This window comes from Bombus huntii, chromosome 17 (assembly GCF_024542735.1).
Source record: "Bombus huntii isolate Logan2020A chromosome 17, iyBomHunt1.1, whole genome shotgun sequence".
Classification (NCBI taxonomy): domain Eukaryota; kingdom Metazoa; phylum Arthropoda; class Insecta; order Hymenoptera; family Apidae; genus Bombus; species Bombus huntii.
Genome location: NC_066254.1, coordinates 2,801,828 through 2,825,705, shown reverse-complemented (window position 1 = coordinate 2,825,705; position 23,878 = coordinate 2,801,828). Strand labels below are relative to the sequence as shown.

At 36.7% G+C, this 23,878-nt stretch overlaps 3 protein-coding genes across 17 annotated transcripts in view; 2 read left to right on the top strand and 1 right to left on the bottom strand.

Annotated features, from left to right (window-relative positions):
* The window catches only part of LOC126874945 (protein patched), a 96,127-nt gene extending 82,323 nt beyond the window's left edge, over nt 1-13,804 (top strand). For 5 of the 6 annotated variants that reach the window (XM_050637470.1, XM_050637473.1, XM_050637472.1 and 2 more), the window contains 5 exons: nt 7,763-8,170; nt 8,949-10,787; nt 11,038-11,526; nt 11,775-11,898; nt 12,091-13,804. In XM_050637470.1, the coding sequence (XP_050493427.1) occupies nt 7,763-8,170; nt 8,949-10,787; nt 11,038-11,526; nt 11,775-11,898; nt 12,091-12,236 (3,006 nt within the window). In that variant the 3' untranslated portion in view covers nt 12,237-13,804. The remainder of the gene's footprint in view (nt 1-7,762; nt 8,171-8,948; nt 10,788-11,037; nt 11,527-11,774; nt 11,899-12,090) is intronic. The other variant, XM_050637471.1, reaches the window with a different exon arrangement.
* Nucleotides 13,805-13,986: 182 nt separating this feature from the next.
* Nucleotides 13,987-19,840, bottom strand: LOC126874948 (DNA topoisomerase 2-binding protein 1-A-like). 5 transcript variants are annotated; one of them, XM_050637483.1, is made up of 20 exons: nt 19,508-19,839; nt 18,306-19,055; nt 18,091-18,230; nt 17,866-17,992; nt 17,690-17,797; nt 17,411-17,617; nt 17,118-17,334; nt 16,936-17,049; nt 16,791-16,861; nt 16,538-16,707; nt 16,361-16,466; nt 16,185-16,269; nt 15,978-16,115; nt 15,735-15,916; nt 15,503-15,663; nt 15,227-15,432; nt 15,013-15,164; nt 14,737-14,946; nt 14,606-14,659; nt 13,987-14,522 (listed from the first exon to the last, which is right to left on the bottom strand). In XM_050637483.1, the coding sequence occupies exons 2-20, from the start codon at nt 18,408-18,410 to the stop codon at nt 14,466-14,468; spliced, it is 2,610 nt and encodes an 869-aa protein (XP_050493440.1). In that variant the 5' UTR covers nt 18,411-19,055; nt 19,508-19,839; the 3' UTR covers nt 13,987-14,465. The 5 variants fall into 5 exon arrangements, with proteins under 5 accessions (XP_050493440.1, XP_050493441.1, XP_050493442.1 ...); XM_050637484.1 differs by having other exon boundaries at nt 15,013-15,152; nt 18,306-19,835; XM_050637485.1 differs by lacking the exons at nt 18,306-19,055; nt 19,508-19,839 and having other exon boundaries at nt 18,095-18,230.
* Nucleotides 19,841-20,705: 865 nt separating this feature from the next.
* On the top strand, nt 20,706-23,637 carry LOC126874949 (UPF0692 protein CG33108). Of its 6 annotated transcripts, none has more exons than XM_050637493.1 (5): nt 20,706-21,163; nt 21,815-22,001; nt 22,083-22,268; nt 22,351-22,683; nt 22,769-23,637. In XM_050637493.1, exons 3-5 carry the CDS (start codon nt 22,099-22,101, stop codon nt 22,968-22,970), a joined length of 705 nt encoding a protein of 234 aa, XP_050493450.1. In that variant the 5' UTR covers nt 20,706-21,163; nt 21,815-22,001; nt 22,083-22,098; the 3' UTR covers nt 22,971-23,637. The 6 variants fall into 6 exon arrangements, with proteins under 6 accessions (XP_050493450.1, XP_050493445.1, XP_050493449.1 ...); XM_050637492.1 differs by having other exon boundaries at nt 20,707-21,163; nt 22,061-22,268; XM_050637488.1 differs by having other exon boundaries at nt 21,815-22,268.
* The last annotated feature ends 241 nt before the right edge of the window (nt 23,638-23,878 follow it).

The window sequence follows — 23,878 nt, the reverse complement described above, 5'->3', positions numbered from 1 at the left end:
AATGAAATTTATACACAAAGTTCACGTAGGTCCGCGTGCACGATACCGAGAGCTTCACGCTGCAGTAAGTACATACTTACACGCAAGCTGGACGTGCGAGAAAGAGGGAAGGGAGACTCGGAGAAAGAGGGAAAAAGCAAGGGAAGGGAGAGATTGCAGGGAGAAGATACAAGGCGCGGTCAATTAATTTCGCATAATTGAAAGCATGGATTTATGTCATCCGATCTGGAAAGGGAGAAGAGGCGTCTCTCTTCTTCTCTTCTTTTCTTTTTCCTTTCTCTTCTCCCTCCACCCCTCTCCTTCTCATTTCTTCTCCGTTCGTTTCTGCACCACGTTCGCCTTTCGCCACGCTCCTCTCGTGTGTCTCCTCTTTCTTCAAGCGTGGCCCCTCATTTCTACTTCTATTTCCATACAGCGTACGCGCGCCCGTACTTAACGTAATTACACTTAATGGCCACGTGGTGCAGTCAGCCCCCTCCTCGGGCAATCGGCGCGTAGCTGCGGGCACGGAACGTCCCCTCGAAGCTTACGCGGAAAGGGGAGAAAATCGATCTGCTGTATATACCCCGTGTACTTGCTATTTTCACTTCGCTGCGTGTCGAGTCACAGTTGGAGCGAACGAAATATTACGATACCGATAATTTCGAATTTGTTTGTACCGATGGAGGGTTCGAGTATTCGAGTTCGTTCTATGAGCGCGAAAATCAAAAATTCTTTCGGGGTAAAATACACAGCTGGGAATTAGAAGGAAGTATTGAAACTTGTTTATCTTTCTTGCGGATAGCAACAGATTTTTGTATCGATTTTACAGTAATTGATCTTTTTCTATCGCAGCAAGCAGGCGAACCAGCTCGAATCGTCTTTGAAATTTCACATAACCGCGTTGAGTATTTTTTTGAATCGCGCGCTTATTCGTTACAGGCGAATAGAATCTCATTCTCTGATAAATTCGGATAAGATTAATTGACGAAAAATAGCTTCAGATGAAATTTCGCCCGGAAAATATTCTCCAGCGATGGAAAGTCCCACGCAAACCGCTTACAAATTTAGTCGTCCGAGAGCCTCGCGTCGTTCAAGGGTTTACCGTACTCGAGCAGCACTCGTGGCACTCATCACCTTCGCGTCGAGCCTCTCGACCGCTCAAAGTAAACGGATACGCGTGGCCCGTTATGCGAAGGATCCGCGGCCGATTAAGCTCTTAACTGTGAGGTTTAAGTCGATCGGCTTAATTGTCTTACGGATCAATTAAAATCTAGTTGGCCGGTGGCCTGACGTGGTAAACCGCGTCGTCGCCACGATCTTCTCCACACGTGCACACGTGTGCGCGTCGTCCGCTTCGCTGGCTCGTTAAATTCTGCAGAACCGAGAACGGTGCTGCTTTCTAGGGAACACGACGATAACGATGGCCACCTCTAGCCTGCGGTCTTTTAAAGATTCCTGCTTTTCATGACTGTTTAATGCAATTATTATCCGATCCATGTCGATCGCATAATTAACGAACACCGGTCGTCTGCGAGCCCGACGATCGATAAAATCGTCGATCCGGCGCAGATACGCGATCGTGCAATGGGATGGCAACTGCTTCCTGGGAAAATCGTTAATGCGCTCAACAGCTGCTCCGTTCGGCGATCCAAGCGGACGCGATTAATTAAAAACAAAGTGTATTATTATATATCGACTGAAAAAGAAGCGTTTTATTCCTCCGTTTCTCTAACATTTGTTTATTTGGTTCCATTGACGAACCGACGAAGGCCGTACGAGCTTGCACAGACTCGTAACGTAATTTCAGACTAATAGCTCTTTCATAGGGTTTTGGAGATTTCAAGGTCAGCTGGCGTCTTCATTCCCCATAGACGATGTCTAGACGCGCTCAACGATCCTTAATACGAGGTTACACGATCTATAGTTACCCCATGTTACACACTTTGCCCTATATGATCTGTTGCGAACTGGCAATTTTAACACTTTACCGACTGATAGCCGATTAGTCGGTTTTCTGCCGCCAATACTTACCGGCCGATAGCCTATTAATTAGCTTTTTGTCGCCGACAATCTTTCTCATTATTTGAGCAGTAATTTGTTATTTAGTACTAAGGTACCTTGCTCAGTTGCGTCAGTTGCGTTGCTTTGTAAGCTCCCACGGTTTTATACCAATTTGAAAAACTTATCGTTCGCGATGAACGAAAAGAATGGTATTGGAGAGTCTAAACCGAAACTAGCGCCAGGGAGAATCTGCGCCTAATCTGTCGTACGTGCATATGCCGTTGAACCGCTAGCGGTCGGTAAAGTATTAAATCGAAACACAACTGTTAGTTCCTCGCCGAGGCTGTCAATTTCTTGAACGTAATATTGGCTTGGTATTGACAAAATCCGCAATCACTTAGTTGCCAAGCCAATGGTATCTTCGTTTCGACACTCGTCGCTCTGTCACCTTCTATTTCTTTCCTTTTTTAATTTCTTCCTATTAACCTTCCCATTCTGTTTGTTTATCCCTGTCGCGCGTGTGTCGTGTTTTACTTCTACCGATAATTGCATTGTAACTTGTAACTGCTGCATTGAACGAGTGAAACGAGCGAGTAGCACTCGCTACATCGAATTAAACGTAAAATCTGTCGAACGACAGAGAAAGACGCGGTGCATCTGATATAACGGAAGCAAATACTGGACATGGGAAAAAATGGCGGAAGGATGGAAGAAGGAGGAAGAAAGAGGAAGAGAAGAAGAGCGACCAGGTGGTGCGAGAGCGGTGCGCGATTCAAGTGGCATATAAGAAACAGCTACTAGTCGGACACGCGGAGAAAAAGAAGAAAAGCGTGCCAGTAGTACGTTGACGTTTTGTCACAGTACGGCGGCGTAGCGCGGCCGTTCGTGGAATTACATAACGCGACGTCCGCCGTCCACGTGCAACGCGTCTGCCGACACCGAATCACAGGTAGAATCACGTTCGCCGGCCTTTATTTGGTATGCCAGCCTGACATCCGGTAGCGCATCCATCGGCCAGCCCTCTATATTTTATACTCAACGTGAAACGAGGGCCGGCGATTTACGCAGGTGATCGCCAGATATAAAAAGAGCATGCGGATGAGAAAAAGTTGCGCTAGTGTGCTTAAAAAGAGAAAGAAAAGGGAGGGGGGGGGGGGGGGGGGGGGAAAGGAAAGAGTGAAATGAAATAGGTGTGTTGGAGAAATGGAAGAACGAAAGGTTGTTTGATGACCTACGAATGTTTAGGAAGGGAATTTTTCGAATATTCCGCGCACAAGATTTGCATTCGTGTGGCTCAAAGAGATGAGAAATGGAACAATAAAACGCTTTTCGGTGGCCTACGAATATTTAAGGCGGGAATTTGTCAAATATTCAAAATAGAAACTTTGAATTGGTTAAAAGAATTTTAAAATCTCCTGGCTTATGTGATTTTATACTGTCGTTTTACTATTTCCTCTCGTTCCGCCTCGATGGCAAAGAAGATAGAAGTATTTGACTGGTTTCAGATTAAGCGAACAAAAGTGTTCTTTGACGTGAACTACGATAGAACTGCGTTTATAGCTTACATGAACTTGTTGGTGGATAAATGAAGTCCATACAAGATATTTAGTCCATCACTATATATCTTATGAGAATACGAAAACATTTAAAAAATCAGTGAATTATCAATTATATTAATAAATTTCAAAACCCAATATCTTTACCATAACGTACCATTTTCAACGTATTCAAAATGGCTCCTCGTTCTATATATTAATTTTCTAAACATTTTCAAATCGTTCTCAAATTTGATCATATACCGGGTGTGGTCGAATAACACTCACAAATGGACACGAGGTGATTCCTTAAGAAAAAATAAGAACCAAATATGGAACAAAGTTCTTTCATCGAAGGTTTAGTTTTGGAGAAAATTGAGTTTGAAAATTTATCAAGTATACTAATTACCGTATGGCTAATTACCGACTGGATATAAGCAAACGATCGATAAAATGTTATCCTAGAAGCGAAAGTAAGTAAAAAATATAAAACAAAATTCTCGCATCTAAGAAAATAGAGTTCGATAAATTTTCAAATTTATTTTTTTCGCAAACAAAGCGCCCTGAGAAGAAATTTAATTCCGCATTTTCGACTTATCCTTCCGATTATTTAATACTGTCAAGTCCGAAATTAGCCATGTTCAAGTATATGGTAAATTGGTCAATTTTACAGCTCGATTTTCTCTTAAACTAAGCTTTAAATGAACAAATTTAACTGCGTATTTTGTTCGTAATTTTTCAGAAGGAATCACCTCGTACTCGCTTCTATGTGTCATTCAGCCGCACCCTGTGTGAATCAGGAATTTTGTATGCGACAGTCAGTGCTCATTATCAGTGCTAACGAAATGTCGAAATATTTTATACGACGCACGCAACATACACGTACGAAGTCTTCCACGCTAACTCGCGATCGCATACGCTGGCTTACGCAGCATCAAAAATATTTTCGAAAATTCCTTTCGTCAAGAGAATACGTTTGCGATCGCTATCGTACTGTCCATACTATCCATCCCACGTTATACCTTGCCGAGCTTAAATCTACGGTGAAACCAAATCCATTTGAACATTCGCAAGAAACCTGCAACCGATAAATTAGATTTCGCGCGTGCAACTCGATCAGAATTGCCCATACGATCGTAGTCTCTTGGTGGCACGCGCTTGCGCCGGGTAAATTGTTTGGGGATCGATGTTCACGGGACGATTTTCAAAAATCAGCCAACAAGATATCGTGACGGATCACGTAAGGTCGTGGACTGATACTCGAGACACGCGATAATCACCGTGGATCAGCTCTAATGTTACGTGCGTTTGTGGTACGCGAGCGTCGTGAGCTACACGATATCGTCTCGCGTTTCGCCAGCTGTCAGAAGACGACTTTTTTTTCGTCAACGTCGAATCGAAGAGCGTTTCGTAGCAGAGTTGGACATCGTATGACGAATATGTTTTTACATGTCATTGTCGTATAACGAATCGTTTGGAATAAATATTTGTCTGTGATAATTATTAAATATTATTATGTATAGTGTATATATTTATTGTATAATATTTTTTACATTAATTGGTAAGTTAACAGTGGAACCAGCGATAGTTAAGGCGAAGCTATTGCCATCTAATGACAAAATCCGCAACCACTTAGTTGCCAACCCAATATTTCTACCAGAACCAGTGGAAATGACTGGTGTGATAGTTTTGACTATTGTTAAATAATGTGTAAATATAAAATTAAAATATTACATAATAATGTATTATATAATTATATAGAAATGTAAGACACTGCAACTTTTAATTTAACTTTCTTCCTCTATCGTTTTTCGGCTAGGAAAAAATTATTTCGTTGTTAGCATGAGCTACATTTGTGCAAAGTTTCAAATTTTCCAGCTGACGTGCTTCCCTTTCGTATGTTGTATTCGCGTGGAATTTATCGTATTTTAATAGTTTCGAAAGTGTAGTTTCAATAAAAAGAACGTGGGCCATCGATGGCCACCGTGATAGCAAACGCGTTAATAAATATCGTAATTTACAAATAGAAGCAAAGGTAAGGCGCGAGGCCAATTTCTGCGCGATTCGCTCGTTTGCTTGCTGTGCGATAATCGACGAATTAATTACTGGTAATTAGCACTGGCTCGTTAGTATGCGATTAACGTGCTCGGTATCTCGCGTTTTTGCGCTTTCGTTTTTCGTCGTTACACTCTCCCTGCCTCTCCCAGCGCTGATTTTCTCCAACTCCAAGTTTCTTACCTCTGAACTACTTAATTAATCACTATCGATGCTTATACACGCGATCATCGCAGAGTAATTCAGCCAAACATTTTGTACGATATGCGATTTGTCCGAGGGGGAAGATCAAATTGATCGACTGCCGAGGGAAAATCTGCGAGAAATTGTCGAGACGATAAGATTTGACGTGTGAATATCTCCAAAGACGATCTATCTTTGATATATGATTTTTACATTCGTTTTGCATTTATCGTAACACGAGCAGAAAGAGAAGTCGGGCACCTCGAGACTCGCAATTAGCATACGAGCACCAACGGATATTCAAATTCGTTTTTCTCGAAAACGAGCCCTCGAACGAAAAAATGTTATTCCTCTTTTTCCACTTATTTTTGCATGTAGAATCACCACCCGACCGCTTGTACCGTGATTTCGGAGACAGCCTATATACACATACATATGTCTATATACAGGGTGGTTGTCTATATACTGTCTATATACTGGTGGTACAAGCGGAAAGGGGGTGATTCTACGCGAAAAAAGAAGTCGAAAATATAGAATAAAAAATTTTTTTTTTTTAATTTTTCCATCGAGACAACGATCCACAGTGAGATCCGTTATAACGTACCGCACGCGTACCGAGCGAAAATTCAAAGTCGATTTTCTCGAAAACAAAGCCTCGAGCGAAAAATTTTTATTCTATATTTTCGACTTCTTTTTTCGCGTAGAATCACCCCCTTTCCGCTTGTACCACCAGTTACCAACCACTTAGTTGCCAACTCAATAGAAGCCTTAGGGAATCACGTTAGGAATTTCTTTGTCTGTTGAAAGAATGATTGCGATTGAAAGGAAGATTTCGGAATGGATGGTTGGTTTGGTGGGCCAGGAAATGATAAAAACGCGATCGTAAGTGGAACGATGGCATAGGGTACGGCAGACCTCACACCGTGATTTTATGGGCACCTATAAAAGGAGCATAGCAGTGAGCACTTTAAACGATCGCCGTTTAGTTGGTTGGACGTTGTCCAATGGTTCGCTATATCATGCCAAGATAAATAACGTGAACAGGATGAACCGTGTCAAGTGTGCAGGGTCCTAACCTCTGTAACGAATGCATTGTGCTAGTCTGACGATTCATTAGTGTCCGTTTAATGATAATCGATAAAGAGAATGATGTTGCAGGTGGCATTCCGGCTGAAATATTTCGTTTGCTGAATGACGTGCTCGAAATACCCGTACAATCGATTGATACGTTCGTTTCCTATAGATGCGCGAGCAAACATAAAGTCAAATATACATATTGAGATACGTGCTACACTGAATTAGCCGCGTAGTTGTGGCACACATATATGAGTATGAGCGTGTGTGGGAGTATGTGCGTGCGCAGCGTCGCAAGAAACGGAAGAATGCAACTGTTCCGTACGCATGGTGGAAAAGAAGATGGCGAGACAAAAAGATTGCTATGGGTATCTACGAATATCTTGTAAATCACATATTAAATAAATATGAAACTATTTTAATATCATTTCTACGTGTACTATAAGTGTTCCTATACATTTATTTCGGCGACTAAGATTCACAATTCTCAACATATACATAAACTTTTGTTCCGAGTTCTTCTAAGGTTGTAAGGACGTGTTCCAAAAGAAGATCCTTTATACCATGTATTATTGCTGTGAAAATAAAGAAAGATGTCCATTGTCTTATGGCTATACAGCTTTCTCAAATTATTCCCTAAACTAAACACGATATTGAAAGGATACTTTGGAGCGATGTTTGGGACAACCGGAACTGTCCAGAACAATTTTGACGCTTCCTGTTTCATGAAAATGCGGGCTGGACAAAGATTCACTCGTTTGGTGTTGTTTCTCTGAACCCTCTCAAACAATTCATTATTCCTTTGCACCAACGTAGAACAATTCTGAATGAAGACAAAAAATACGAGATTAAAAGAGTAGGAGGAAGGGAGGGGGACTATCTTCATACAGACACCGAAGATGCTCATGAAGCTGCACGATTTGTTTCGCCAGGTACCAGACATAGGAGCGGAATTAACGGGAGGCTGTTACGGTTTTGCGGCAAAGTTTATGCACTGGCCCGAGGAACTACTCGTCGGTGGTGCTAAGCACAATAAGACTGGTCACTTGACCCGTGCAGCTGCGCTTCAGACCGTTGTGCAGCTGATGGGAGAACGAGAGCTTTACGATTTCTTCGACAACACCTACAAGGTACATAATATCGACTGGTCCCAGGAGAAGGCATCGCAAGTACTTAAAACCTGGCAACGAGCGTTCAGCAATCAAGTGAAGAAGCACCTGGGCGCGAATGGCTCAGCGCCGTACAATCTGTACGCGTTCAGCACAACCACCATGAACGACATACTTGGGAAGTACAGCGAGGTGTCCGTTATGAAAATCGCCATAGGCTGCGCACTGATGGTCAGTATAAATATTATTACGGTTTCTAACGCTTTCGTGGATACTCTAAGTAATAGATACGTTACGTTGGTCTGGTACATTGATCCTGTACAGTTTCAATTATACAGGGTGCCCTCTGAGTGGTGGTGCAAACGGGTAAGGAGCGATTCTACGTGAAAAAATAAGTTGAAAATGTGGAGCAACGTTTTTTCATATAACGTTTCGTTTGCGAGAAAATCAAGTTTGAAAATTTGTCAAGTATACTTGAACTTGGTTAAGTACGGACCAAGTATCAATAAATTAAGGAAAAGTATAAAATCAGCAGGAGGTTATTCTACGCGCGGAAATAAGTAAAAGATGTGAAATAAAGTTTTCCCATTTGCCACCTCGTTTTCAAGAAAATAAAGTTTAGTCGAGGACTGGTCTTGTGCACACGCACGATGCATTTTCCAATTAATTTTTCTTCAAGGCATAGCATCTTATGACAAAATGTTATTCTACGTTTCTGACTTATTTTTATGTGCAATTTAACTTCCTGTCGTTTATATGCTCCTGTTCAGTCCAGGATTAGCCACGTCGAGGTATACCTACCGAATTTTCAAACACAGTTTTCTCGGAAAGGAAACATCATATGAAAAAAATGTATTCCATATTTTCGACTTGTTTTTTCACGTACAATCACCTTCCACCAAACTGTATCATCTGTATTTGACATTCTTATTTCGCCTGATTAGAAACTTGCTAAAATTTGGCTATATATAATTAAAATTGTATAACTGGCTATATAATCTTCTTTCAGGTACTGTACGCGGGTATAGTCCTTCTTCGATGGAAGGATCCAGTGCGTTCGCAAGCTGGCGTGGGCATAGCCGGTGTAATGCTCATCTGCGCAACTGTGGCCGCTGGTTTGGGGTTCTGCGCCCTCCTGGGAATCCCCTTCAACGCAGCCACCACTCAGATCGTCCCTTTCTTAGCTCTAGGACTCGGTGTTCACGATATGTTCCTATTAACTCATACTTACGCTGAGCTCTCGGTAAACGAAGTGCCCAGTGGAGAACAGACAGGAGTGGTTTTAAAAAGGACCGGCCTATCTGTCCTTCTAGCAGGAATCAGCAACGTGTCAGCGTTCTTCGCTGCAGCGATAATCCCAATTCCTGCACTCCGAGTGTTCTGCTTTCAAGCTGGTATCTTGTTGCTTTTCAATCTGGCCGCTATGCTGCTTGTTTTCCCAGCTATGGTAAGTTTGGACCTGAGAAGACGACGTTCAGGTCGTTCAGATATACTCTGTTGCTGCCTACCATCGAACGCTGGCAGAAATAAGTACGCCAATAGAATGAGCAATGGTACCGCGAAGCAAACTGTAACGAGGGCGATACCACCAGAACGCCGTGAAACCTGCACGCAAATCCTGACATCGCAAAACGTGCAGAATGAGTCCTGGGTCGGTGGAAATATCGAAGTGGACTCGGATAAGCAATGTAGCGAAGAAGACACCCTAACAGGATGCAGTCAAGACGACTGTCTCACTTTCTCCTTAACCCAGTTAGCTGCGAAGCATTATGCTCCCTTTGTCACCAGACCAGCGACTAAGGTCTTTGGCATGATGATTTTAATCGCAGTTCTTGTTGGCTGTGTTTGGCAAGCTGTAAGGGTGAACGATGGTCTAGAGCTGACCGATCTGGTTCCACAGAATTCCAATGAACATGCTTTCTTAGCTGCCCAGGCAAAGCACTTTGGATTCTACAATATGTATGCTGTTACCCAGAGGGAATTCGAGTACCCTAACAATCAAAGATTGTTGTATGAGTATCATGATGCCTTCATGAGGATAAAGAATGTGATCAAGAACGATAACGGAGGATTGCCTGAGTTTTGGTTAAGTTTGTTCAGGGACTGGTTGAAAGGACTGCAGAACGCGTTTGATAGGGATTATAGCAATGGATGTATTACACAGGAAAGGTGGTACAAGAATGCTAGTGACGAGGCAATTCTCGCTTACAAATTGTTGGTACAAACTGGTCACGTAGACAATCCTATTGACAAATCGTTAGTCACTCAAGTCAGGCTAATCGATTCAGAAGGGATCATCAATCCAAGAGCGTTTTATAATTATTTGAGTGCATGGGTGTCAAACGATGTTTTGGCTTATGGTGCTTCTCAGGCCAATTTAAGGCCAGAACCAAGGCAATGGATTTATACTAATGATCATGAATTAAAGATTCCAAAAAGCATGCCTCTGACGTACGCTCAGATGCCATTTTATCTGCATAAACTTACTGACACGCAAGAAATTACAGAACTAATTGGCAATGTTAGAAAACTGTGCAAAAAATTTGAGGAACGAGGACTACCAAATTTTCCTTCTGGTATACCATTCCTCTTTTGGGAACAGTATATGGATTTAAGAAATTGTTTGGGTATTGCTCTGTTAGCTGCTTTAACAGCCAGTGTTGCTGTCGTTGGAATATTATTGTTGAATTTCTGGGCAGCTTTGTTAGTCGGCACTTCTCTTGCTGCTGTGGTACTACAACTCTTTGGAATCATGGGCCTCTGCAATATAAAACTGAGCGCTGTTCCTGCTGTTCTGTTGGTCGTCAGCATTGGAATTGCTGTGCACTTTACAGTGCATATTTGTCTGGTTAGTATAAATACTAGTCGAGGATAAGTTGAGACATTGAGAACAAAAGCAAACTACTCCCAATACCTAAGTAGCTAAACGAACAATGTAACAGAAAGTAAGAGTGTACAGAAAGAACATTGCTTATTCCACTTTGGTGCTCAATGTCTCAATTGTAAAACTCGTTATTTCGTTCATATTATATTATATTCTTAAAATATATTATTCTAATATATTCTAATATATTATATTCTTATTTTTATTCTTGCAGAGTTTTGTTACGAGCATTGGAAGCAGAGATAGAAGGATTCGGTTAGCTCTGGAGCACATGTGCGCACCTGTAATTCACGGAGCAATAACAACTTTATTAGCAGTCGTGATGTTGGCCTTCTCCGAGTTCGACTTCATCGTTCGGTATTTCTTCTTGGTGTTGCTGTGTCTTATTGGGATCGGTTTGGTGAATGGATTATTCTTTTTCCCCATCCTGTTGTCTTTGATCGGCCCATCTCCAGAAGTAATACCCAATGACCATCCGGATCGTATTTCTACGCCAACTCCACCTGCCTCGCCAATCGTCAGAAGATCGAAACCTCCTGCACCCCCCAGGAGATCGTACAAAATTGATAACGCCAGGTTACACGCTGAACCATCTCTCACTACCATTACAGAGGAACCCAATTCATGGCACAGTACACAGGAGTCTTGTATTATTGTTCAGCCAGAGTTGAAGGTTGAAACGACATCAACTTGTGGCAACCAGGTACGTTATATAACATGAATATTAACTGTTTTGAAATATTTCCTGTCTCACGTGGCATTTTCTTCCAAATGTACTTGACTTGAGAGTGCTTTTGATAATATCTACCATTTGGCTTTCTATCTCTGTAACTGCTTACACATTACTCAAAATTCTTCTTATTACCTTACATACTATCTCGCGTGAATGATACCGATACTCCAAATCCACGAAGCATGATTAACGTGTGTGCTTTTGTTTTTAACTAACAGAACTGTAGCGGATCAGATACAAGTGGGTCTAGTCGAATGTCACCAGTGACATCTACGTCTCATATCACAACCAAGGTCACTGCGACGGCTAATATAAAGGTTGAAGTTCATACACCGTTAACTAGTGAGTATCTATTGTAACGTTTGACTAAAAATGTTTCTTGTCATGATTATATTACATACTTATCATAAAATTCATCGACTTTCAATGTAACTTATTCAAGTATCTTAAACAAACAATATACATACAAGCAATATGATGGAATTATTTCTTGCAATGCTCTACATGGATATTGATTTCTGTGTAAAATTATTGTAGGTACAGTGGATCGTAGCGAAAAATGCAGACACACGACTTCCAGTAGCCGAAGGAGCTCGCGCTGCAGTGCGAACGTTAATGCTGGGGAGTCTTCCGGTTCCGGTTCTGAACCGGATTCAGACACTAACCCAAATAAACACTAATAATAAGTACCGGGAAGACCGGCAGCTGCTGCTCAAATACCATGCAAAGCGGGAACATACAGAAGGCTGACTAGGATAGATTTATAGTTTCTTTTCTTCTTTCTTTTCTTTATACATCGTATGGCGATGTGCGGGTACCCAAAGTTTAAATAGCAATGGCTTTATTCGAGATAAGTTCGCGTAATGTTCTCACATGACACGTTTCACCTCTCTCTTAATCTTTTGTAAACTAGATATACGAACTAATCTATTCACTGCCCTTATTTTATATAAAACACCGCGGACGAACAACGTGGAAAGCCAATGATCAGAGTTTACCAGGTACTCTCACATCGTTAATAACGCAACGTGCTTGTCCTCTTTGAATTAAAGAACAAAAGTATTATGACTCAGAAATACTGAATCGATACACGCAGTGATACATTGTATATAAATGTCCGCGAAAATGCATTTATATTTGTATCGTACGTCCAATGCGGGCCATACGTACGAACAGAATGTTCGTAATTCACTTTTAACGCATTGAACGTGTGATAAATTATTGGGATATATATATATATATATATATACATATATAAAGTATACATATATATACATATATATATATATATATATATATATATATATATATATATATATATATATATATATATATATATATATATATATATATATATATATATATATATATATATATATATATATATATATGTATGTATGTATATGTATAAAATGATATTTTTAACGAATCTACTTAGGAGCATGTCAAAGAAAATGCTTTACTACACGCTCTGTGGTATACGACAGTTTCCATGAAACTATAAGGATATTATTTTATGAACTAGAAAAATTTCAACGTCTGTTCTATAATTGTTAATAATACGACGAAGATTGAAAAACTGGAAATGTTTCGGGTGTTTATAGAACTTTTCCTAACAACTTATTGTAAAGTCCGTTATACAAAACAAACCTATTATATAGTAACATATTTTTGGAAACGTTTATCCGTCAGAAATATATATGTATATATATATTGAGACGTTTTCTTTTCTAGAAGATACTAATAGTATTATGCGCATAATATGTAGTTTGAGATTTTTGCGGACAATACATGACTTTCTTATTGGGTCTAATTACGTGCAGATTAATCGTTGGTACCCTTTTGGGTATATAGGTGACCGAAGGTTTACAGATTACATTTACGTAATACTGTTTAGGGAGAACTTTCTAATTTAGAAGTAATTACGACGATGTAGCTCTCTTGCGCCGTTTTTTTGCAACGACTACAATGTGGTGCCTTGAAAATGATAATAAAATTTCGAGTAACTATTTATTTTATACACTAACAGTTATAGTGCAGTGTGTATATGACTTCGAGCGATATTAAATTTAAAATCTATTTATTATTTATTTCTACGTGTCTACTTTGATATCACGATTATTTAAAGCGTTTCGTTTTGTACAATGCCTATTTCATATGATAATTTGTAAAAATACTTCATTATTTATGTCACCCTATATATTTTTATATAAAATCGTTACTTAATTTAATAAAATAAGTCGATCTATCCGATTCGTACCTCTTATGTAAAAAGGTGTAATATATTATTCCACAGCCAATATGTATGTATGTTTATGTTTTTTTTGTTAGGTATGAGACAGAATTATGTACAATAAGAGAAGTATTTTTATGTGAAGTCAATTTTGTAAACATACAGAATGCAGATAAGGTATTTAATGAAAGAAGACGTTCTATTAGAGATGTAGAATCTTTATTGTGCATAAAAAACACTTTCATAAGAAAAAACATAGTCAGTGTGTACCTCCATCGTACTTCCTAAATTATACCACAAATTCCTATTCAAATACAGTTATAGTAAAACGTTTATTTTTTCGATCGTGTTTCAAAATATAGAGCCAGTACTTCTTTTGATTTTACAATTAAATTGGAGGTGCAATAATTAACTTACTACTGCTTTTAGTATTATAGAAGCTAATAATTTTTATATATTGAATATAGAAACAATTAATTGTATGATGTATAATCTTCATTTGTATATAAATACAATGATACTATTATAATAATTTTGGAAGTACAGTCAATTACTGTTCTTAGGTCTTTATGAATATTTGCATATTTCACATACTTTGCTTATCTAAAACTTTCTTTTAACTTACATATTAATTCCATTTGTCAGTTTTACCATTGTCATCTGTGTCTTCTAATTTCTACCAGTTGAAACCACCGTTTGCTACTGCAGATAATGTCTCGTCTGCATTATAATTCTATAATGTTGTAGTATTTATTAATAAATATATATAAAATTATTTATCGATACACATATACATATATAAATGAAGAATATTACCTCTGGTAACTTTTCACTTTTTTCCTGCCAGTTTTTTGTAACTATTGAGAGAACCTATAAATTCAATTATGGTAATATTTATTAGATATTTATGTATTATGTATATAATTAAGCTTACAAGAAATACTAACTCTAGTAAATGGCCTACTCAAAGGAGGTTCTGCTTTTATTAAATTTGAGGAATAACTAATCTCTTCCAACCGAGATCTTTCTGTCTCTAGTGAAGGGATGGGTTCAAACACTTGACTACATAGTGTTTCTGATGGTTTAGAAGTTGTGTTCATAGGTAAGCTGAGTTCATTATTTAGTAACAACATGTCATCGAAATTATTATTTTGAATCTATAATATATTTTTTAGTAATAGATCATAAATTTATAATAAAGGAAATATGTAAAAAATATATACTTGTAAATTTGGAAAATATTCTTCTGGAACAATAATGTTGTGGCTTCTTGAACTACTGGCTACTGGTTCAGTAGAAAGAACTATTTGATTTGTGATAGTTTGAGGTAAACTTAAGTCGAATTCCATCGGTCTTTCTGGGCCTTTAGACGGGACTAATATTATACAAATTTTTGTATATACATATATAATATGAATTTATTAAGTATTTATATACCTAAACTTTCCACGACAAGAAATGGCGTTTCGTCAACCCATGTTGATTGAGCCGCACAGACTTTTAACCATTCTGCGGTAACAACTGGTATTTTCCACTTTACTGCAGCGTCATACTTCCTCCCCTTTGGTATTGGACAAATTAAATGTGTGTTTTTATATAGATCTCTGTCAATAATTATTTCACGAGCGAAAACATTTTGGTATCTGAAATTAAACAATGCTTTAATACTTGATTCACTCTAGTTATCCTTAAGGTATATGATAAGAATAATACATTGCACCCAATTCCATAGCTAATGTTACAAGATACGATCGTTCAACTCTTACATATGTGCTGATTGTAAGAACACAACCTACTAATACATGCTTTGCTACAGATACAGGTCTATGATAATACATAATTTCAACTATTCGATCCTGATTTACACAGTCTTCCTATAAAAAAAAATGCTAATACTAAAGAATATATCAAAATATGAAAATCGAAATAAAAAGCTGAAACTTACAATAAACAAATCGGTAACAATTTCTTTCACTGTACAATTTAAAGGCATACCACATTTTGGCACAATACCATAATCTGGAATCGTAACGAACGTACCTGGAACTATTCTTCCATTCATTGCTACTATACTTTCAACCACATTATTATACGTGTTACAGAAGGCAGATACGACAAATGTCAGACCTATATGTATATTTTACCATTATTTTAGTTCATTGTTGTATATATTCTACCACAGCATTACCTTCAAATAGTCTATTATTAATAATACCACTATTATCTGTTCCAGGTAGCACTGAATACTCAAGACTTTCTGGCGTTTGAGACAAAACAGGTATATACGGCTCTACATATTCTTGCACCTTTTCATCAGTTGCTGAAGCTAGCAAAAAGTAAGATGTACATTCAATTTCTTTCATAAAAAGTGTAAGCAATTATTTACAGATACTACCGATCGTATTTTGTAGCTCCTGTTGACCGAGATTAAATGATTCTTCTCTTTGTTCTGGCATCCTTTCTTGCAGCAATTGTAAATTCTGGAAAAATATATGAACATGATAAATACCTATATTACGTACTATATTTTTATGTATATATCATAATTAATGAAGATGATGGTTCTGTAACCTTTTGGATTGCACTATCTTCTTGTTTGTATAAGAAATATTCTACTGGTGCGGTCCGTTTTAATCTAATACTCTCTTCCAACCACTCCAGTTTCAATATATATGGACTACATCATATATCCATTAAATTACAGAATTTTAAATAGATATTAATTTAGACATTAAAGTAACATTATACCATAATCCTCTTGATTTCAATAATTTTAGTTCACTAGCTGCGCTATCTTCGTCCCCGACAATAACGTGTGTTATAATGTCACATATATAATCAAATCGCATTGCACTACCTACATGCAATATTCTGTTAAGTTTATCCCTTTGATAAGAAGTAAATCCAGCTAGGTAAATCTGAAGAGAAGAAAAGAATTAATTAGAGAAATACCATCGGAGAGTATTATAGAATATGAAAAATGTAAATGCAATTTACGCACAATGCAACCAAATAAAAATGGACCAGCCGCTTCTGCTTCATTAAATATAGGTCTAGCCAAAACTGTAGTAACTGAAAGTTGGAATAAATTTAAAATAAAATTTATCTTTGCTGTAAGTTACTTTCATGCATTTTGTAATACTAACCAGTAGAAACATTGCTCATTGTTGAGATTTTAAATGCGGTTTCATCTATATAATTGCTGCGCTGTTTGTCATATGTTATGAAACTTGTTGTAGAATAACTACAAGTTTCACGTACTGAACATTAAAAAAATTATATTAGCCACCAATTTATAGATCTATAACACTAAAGAGATATTTTTTACCATTTGATCTTCTTGAAGAATAACATTGTTTTACTGTTTGAAATATATAGTACCTAAAAGGCAAAGCATGGCCGACTTCTATACTTTGATATAGCCAATTTAGTGTTAAACAAATAATATCTGCTTCTCTTGCATGTTTGAGCTTCTGATTTATTGGACTATCTTCTGGTGTAAGTACTACATTAACTCTGTCTACATTCAAATTATTCATATACACCTAAAAAGAGAATAATAATATAAGGGAATAGTTAGCTAAAATATAAAAGAAAAATTTTAAACAATATGTATTTTACTCCTCCATTATTTCTAATTAAACGTGAAATGTCTTCCTTTTCACATTCCTGAATATTTGTTGCTGTTACAACTAAATTATAGAACATAGGAACTTTATATTTATCAAACCTCTTGTCATCTGGATCAACATAATCTGTCTTACTCGCTTCCCATATTGCTTCAACCCATTCTTTTGTAACTATTGGTATTTTCATATGTATCGCCTTCTATTAGAAAGAATTAAATATTATAATAAAACTATATAATAAATATAATATTAGCGATATAAATTTACTTACCTCATATTCAGCAGAGAAAACAGATGATGTTACAAGATGTGTTACTTTATCATATAACTTTATTGCAAAATTTCCACTCATCTTTGCCACTAATGCTTGTATGTATCTCTATAATAATAAGATTTTTTAATATTTCCTCTTTTATTGTGTGCAGAAACAATCATTAGTGAATATACCTTATCTTCTAAACATAAATGAGAACATGTACATATACAAAGATTTGCCATGACTGTTGTATGCATTAGACCTCTTCTACCTGGTGTTGCACTAAGAAAAAATGGCAAATATTCTGGTTCAATTATGCTGTAACATTAAAATAATATTGATTAATATCATGTAATCTACTATCTTTGCAAAGTTTATGTAGCAGTATATTACATCAATATCAAGCTTCTACTTACTAACATTCAGCTGTTATTAATTTTTTCAATGGAATTTGTTCATGATTTTCCACCACAAGGATATCAGATGTCGTAAGTTTCAATTTAGTAGAATTTCTTTTACTGACCCATATTGGTTCCATATCATATTCAAGGCATTTCTGAAAGATCAATTCATTATATCGTTTTTATTGTTGCTTAAAATATATTATTTATGTAAAAATAAACCTACTAACATCGTACGCACGCATCATATTTTCACTACATATTTTAGACTTTTTCGTCTTTGATGTAACAAAATAAATCTTGAACTTTTTTGTAGATTCACTCTGTTCACTCATTTTTAGATACTGTCTAACTGGTTATTTATATATGATATGATTTTTATTTAACAAATAAATATTCAATGAAAAATAAAATCTTTATGTGTCACACAATTATACGTCAAAAACTATACCGAGCACTATATTAAGTATTGCCAGGGACGAAATTTGTTTTTAATCGCTTGATACGATGAAATAACTTTATATTTGTCAAAATGACATTCACTTGACTGATATAAGGGTAATGTAACGTTTCCACTCCCGGACCATCGAAATAGATATTTTGTCTTATTTTCATTTTTATTTATAAAGAATTGTAAATTTTACGTTATAATAGGTTAGATTTTCTTGACAAAGGTGTAGTTAATTAAAAAGATCATTAATTTTGAAAAGATATTATTTTATACCTAATAAAATAGTATTCAAAACGTTTAATTTAAATTTCTATTTAAATTTTTTGTTTAATTTTTTATGTTTTATTTTGTTTAAATGGTAGAATAACAGCAAAACTAGGTAAAATCACCGAAGGGATATAGAGGAGAAAAGTAGACGTGACCCTCCATGACCCCCACATCGTGTTCGCATGCGACGTTATCAATTCAGTTTAGTACTGTTTTGAATTAAACCTAAAACCACTGTCGCAGAAAATAACCTTCACATGTGCTACAAAATAAAAATTTTATAATTCATATATCAATTAATAACAGTGATAATTATTTTAATTTAAAGAAATGTCTTCTTTTATTTTTCAAGATAGTTTCGTTATCAATTCTCTAATTGCTAATTATTAATCATTTTGAAGAATGATAATTGTTTTTAATAAATGCATTCATAAAACAGCGTAGGACAATTATTTCATTTTTTTCTATTTAGTAAGATATTATATGTAGAGTGATATGTAGAGACGAAGAAATTATATGTAAGAGTACTACAATCATTTTTGAATAATATTAATTAAAAATAATCTTATTTGCCATTATAAAAATTGTTGAAATTATTTAACAAGTATGACCTATATCGATTAATCAAAATACGCCTCGATCACTGGCAATTCAATAAAGAATGAAGAATATCGGCTGGCACCGATAGACAAACTTGGTTTAAACATCTTGTACCTCAGTTGACCTAAAATATCAAGGATCGCAGTTGACGAAAAGATTCGAATAAAATCTCGTTTCAAAATATCCAACCGATGATCAGTTTGGATTAATTTGCCGCATCGTTTGGTATTCTCGTCATAAACTGTTTGATATAAATCTACGCTATTCTAAAACGTAATGGCAAATTGCTGCTTGCAAATTGGGACTGAAAATATGTAGTGCAGATAGAACCGGTAGTCCAAAAAAAAATGACTTCTGATATGGCGTTGTTCGTTTTAAATGTGTAAAGGAACTGTCCGTGACGTGATGAATAATATGTTTCTATCCTACACCTCTTTGACTACACATATCACAACATTACATATTCAAAAATTTGAAAGAATATTATTTTTCCTGAAGTTACAGTTGCAAGAAACATTGAATGTCATGTCTATTCTGTTCTTCGTCGATGCGCATATAAGCAGAAATGTACTATAATAGTAGCGATAGTTTCTTGCGAAAAATTTCAGAAAACAAAACCGATCGCCGATTATATACATAAGAAAAATTATACAAAATGATATATTTCAAAATCATCAAAGTCGGAGAGGGAGTACCTTTCTACAAGTTCACATGGCACATACCATATCTATATACATACATACTCATGAACTGACATGCACGTATACGCACACGTGTATGCTGCACTAACAGTAAATAGCATTTTATATAAATTATAATAGTCGCCTTAGTAAATCATAGAGGGCGTAAGAGACATTCTGATCTTTTTCTCGGTCGGTATTTCAAAACGTGAGACATAAAGTTCTATTCAATGCCATGTCTATCCTATCCTTAAACAATGATAAAACTTTGTATAATCGTCAAAAAGTCAGATCAATTAGATCTATTTTTGCTCGCCACAAAATTCAAGAAAGCAAAATATGATTACGAACATTACTATTTAAACTATCAGAACTTTGAAAATGTACAATCATATATAAATCCATAAAAAAGTTTAAATGTCAATCGCAGATTGCAGACATTTGCAGAATTTAGCTCTATTTTCGATCCTTTTGCGTGATATATTTTATATGCAGCATTTCGATGCGTCGAATTATGTCCAGCAATGGGCAACGATTGGCGTATTCGAGACATTTCAGCCAATCAGCTTTCATAGTACTATTAGAACTGCATTAAACCTATTATCTATGACAATAGTATAGGAATACGGTCTCATGCGATACGTATCGAAATCCCCGCACCTGTTTCAATTCGAGTTCGAGTCAGAGTGAAAAGAGATAAACAATATATTTCCCGAGGCTAGGGTTCTTGCAAACAATGCACTTGCCTAAACTGGTGAATCATCTTCGGAACTGCAGCACCTACGAGAAATTTCTTATCAGACTGTATATCGTGACAGACGCTTGCGAATAAGACATAGTGCGCTATGCCAGCCTGAGAGAGCTCTCTCAGAGAGGATTTAAATTTCAGTCGTATCGGGGCAGTAATCGTAGTTTGTTGGAGAATTGTCGCGCATCCGAACGTACTCTTAATACCGTCACGTCAATGCACTCGAGTGTTAATTCTAATTTCTATCGAAGAATTATATAATATATGTGCATGAGTCACAGGGTGAATAGGGGGGACGTGCAAACGTCAAAATCGTGCTGCACCGATTTTGTTGCATTTTAGGTACGGTAAACAAATACTGATCACCCGATTGATTGCCCGATCTAAATTTGATCTTCCGTGTACAACAATCGTATAATATTGGATCGATAATCATCACTTGATATGTATATTGTATATTATCGTCAACTGCTATTCCGTCCAATGTCGATCGTGCGATGTGCTGCCATTAGAACTTTTGCAACGAGTTCATCCTTATATTAGAGGCCGTAAGAAGTATTAAATATATCTCGAAACTCGGGTAAAAGCATCACTGCCAGTTGTCGCGCGACCTGATTGATTTTGTCAAAAACGACTACTGTCGATGATATCGTTTAAAATTTTTTTGCAATTCACGTTCATCGAGCTATGACAGATACCGTATAAAAACATATTCCTCAAGGTTAAATGAGTAACGGATAAAAGTAATTGTAATAATCCAGTGACTGCGTAGTTTTGTTTCTTTTTTCTATCATGTTGAAATCTTTTCGTAATGAAGTAATGGCACAAAAAGTGTTTTGTTAGAGCAAAATCGATATTAATATCGATATGTTACATTATTTACTATTTTTAGTACCACATATGAATTGTCTTAATTTTTTTGCTAATTAATTATTATTTATGGTTTTGATTGTACGTTGCAAGTCGCATGCTGTTTTTCCACTGATATTTCAGCTTGGATCTCTGCAAGAACGTTCAATAGGATTGCATTTACGATGAACTGGAAACATTATGCGTCTTACCAGTGAACAGGAAGACTATCACTAAGAAATGGCAATTTTCAAATTGAAAATACTAAAGCGTAGGTGCATGATTTCATAGCTGTGGAAACTACCATCATTTTATTGTAACGTGCGGCCAGGTATTTGTTAATTGAACAAAGTAACTGTTCGTATCGTACTTATTATTGAAAAATGCCAGCACCACCTCCACCTCTCTCAAGTTTGCCAGAGGCACCTATGTGTGAAAAAACTGAAGTCAGCGATGCAGACTCCCTGCCTCCTTGGGCCAAGATTACCCTTACATCTGCTGAGGCAGAAATTGAAAAGCTGATATCCCGAAATGAACTGAAAGATGCAGAAGTCACATATTTTTGTCAAGTTGAACCAATTTTGCAAGACGGACCACAGTGAGTTTCATCTGTAATTTATTATTTATAGATGAAACACATAAATCTAAATAATAACAATAATTACGTTACTATTTAACAGATGTGGTTTAGTAGCACTTGCTATGGCATCGCAAGAATACACAAAACCAGTTTCTGTGAGTCAACTCCTAGCTGAAGCTCGTGTAAGGGGTTTTACACAACATGGAGAAGTGTATAGTGTTGATTTTATGGGCACACTAGCGGCTGAATATTTGCCTGACCATAGACCGGATATCTTAGTGGATTTACAGCAATGCCCAGACACATTGACACACGCTTTGGCTCATGGTGCAATGGTACTAATTCCATACGATTCTGATTTCAATCATGCTCCATGCTTAAAAAGAGGCCATAAAGCTCATTGGGCACTACTTGTGGGTCTAATTTCATCTAGGTATGCCACATCTTTTCCTATTGTTTTCAAATTTTAATTGAAAGTAAACATTCTTGTGACTGACTCACTGTGATATGTATTTCAGACAAGGATATCATGTCTTAGCACGTCATGGAAAATCACGTCATTTAGCTTGTTGGCCGTTACGCGATTTAATCGAGAGCAATGGTAATTTGGAAGAAGAAGGAACAGCTAGACATGCTGGAGGATACGTGATACCAAAAGGAGGAGTCGGAGGTCAGAGAGGTTTGCGTGGTAGGGCACTGGCGTTGCACCCATACATATAAGATCTTGTACAAGAATTGTAGGTAATTAATATCACAGCGAAAGACAGAAATTACTATTATAATATTACTGTATCCATGTTACAGTATATGGTAAATATTCAAAGGCATAACGTTTGCACAGCTGCTACGGAATTTAATTACTTGTAAAACCGTATTGCTTTTAAGTAACATGTGTTTTAACTTGCAATGCATTTTTTGATCAACATCTGAAGGGGGGTATTAAGATTCTCAAAAATTCGGCATTAGATGTAATGAATTGACGAGAATATCATTCATTTAGTTTTAACATGCAGTGTAAATAATGATTTATTATGTACGTTTGACTGCACCTGACGGTTTGAAAGATTCTTTCTTTCGTTGTTTCGACGTATCGAGCTTTTCCTGTGGTGCGACACGTGTTAAGTGCAGGCATAAGAAAATAAAATGGGCATGTACACGTACATGAAAGAGACAAACGTTAACGAGGAGAAAGAAAAGTCTATAAAGAATATCTGCATAAAATAAATATCTACGTGTATTAGCTAGGATTTATTGGGATCGTAACACTAGCTGAAACAAAAAAAAAACCAAGTATATTTATTTAGCGAAGAAACTGTAGGTTTTCGATCAATAATTATGAATCTTTGTTTTATCTTAACATTGTGAATAAAGACTAAATCTATCTATAGCAAGAGTCTCACAATTGCATTTGAGGCAATACAACTTAATGTTCGTGTGTACCGGATTGTTGGGCGCATTGCTTTTAAGATACGGAATGAATTATTATATTTGCTAGATACGGTAGACTAGTTTCACGAAATCATACGAATTAAGACACGTTTCATTATCCAACATAAAATGTGCGATTTACTTTCAAATTTATTACATATCATTTTTATATTTATGAAACAGTCTTTCAAGCTTTACTC

What these genes read in the sequence shown, in the direction of transcription:
- LOC126874948 (XM_050637483.1), bottom strand. Translation starts at nt 18,410, where the DNA reads ATGAGTGAACAGAGTGAATCTACAAAAAAGTTCAAGATTTATTTTGTT. An exon ending in TTAATAACAGCTGAATGTTA is followed by an intron (nt 17,993 to 18,090) that starts GTAAGTAGAAGC and finishes TTAATGTTACAG; the next exon opens with CATAATTGAACCAGAATATT. An exon ending in AAAGTGAAAAGTTACCAGAG is followed by an intron (nt 14,523 to 14,605) that starts GTAATATTCTTC and finishes ACAACATTATAG; the next exon opens with AATTATAATGCAGACGAGAC.
- LOC126874949 (XM_050637488.1), top strand. Translation starts at nt 22,054, where the DNA reads ATGCCAGCACCACCTCCACCTCTCTCAAGTTTGCCAGAGGCACCTATG. An exon ending in ATTTTGCAAGACGGACCACA is followed by an intron (nt 22,269 to 22,350) that starts GTGAGTTTCATC and finishes ACTATTTAACAG; the next exon opens with ATGTGGTTTAGTAGCACTTG. An exon ending in GTGGGTCTAATTTCATCTAG is followed by an intron (nt 22,684 to 22,768) that starts GTATGCCACATC and finishes TATGTATTTCAG; the next exon opens with ACAAGGATATCATGTCTTAG.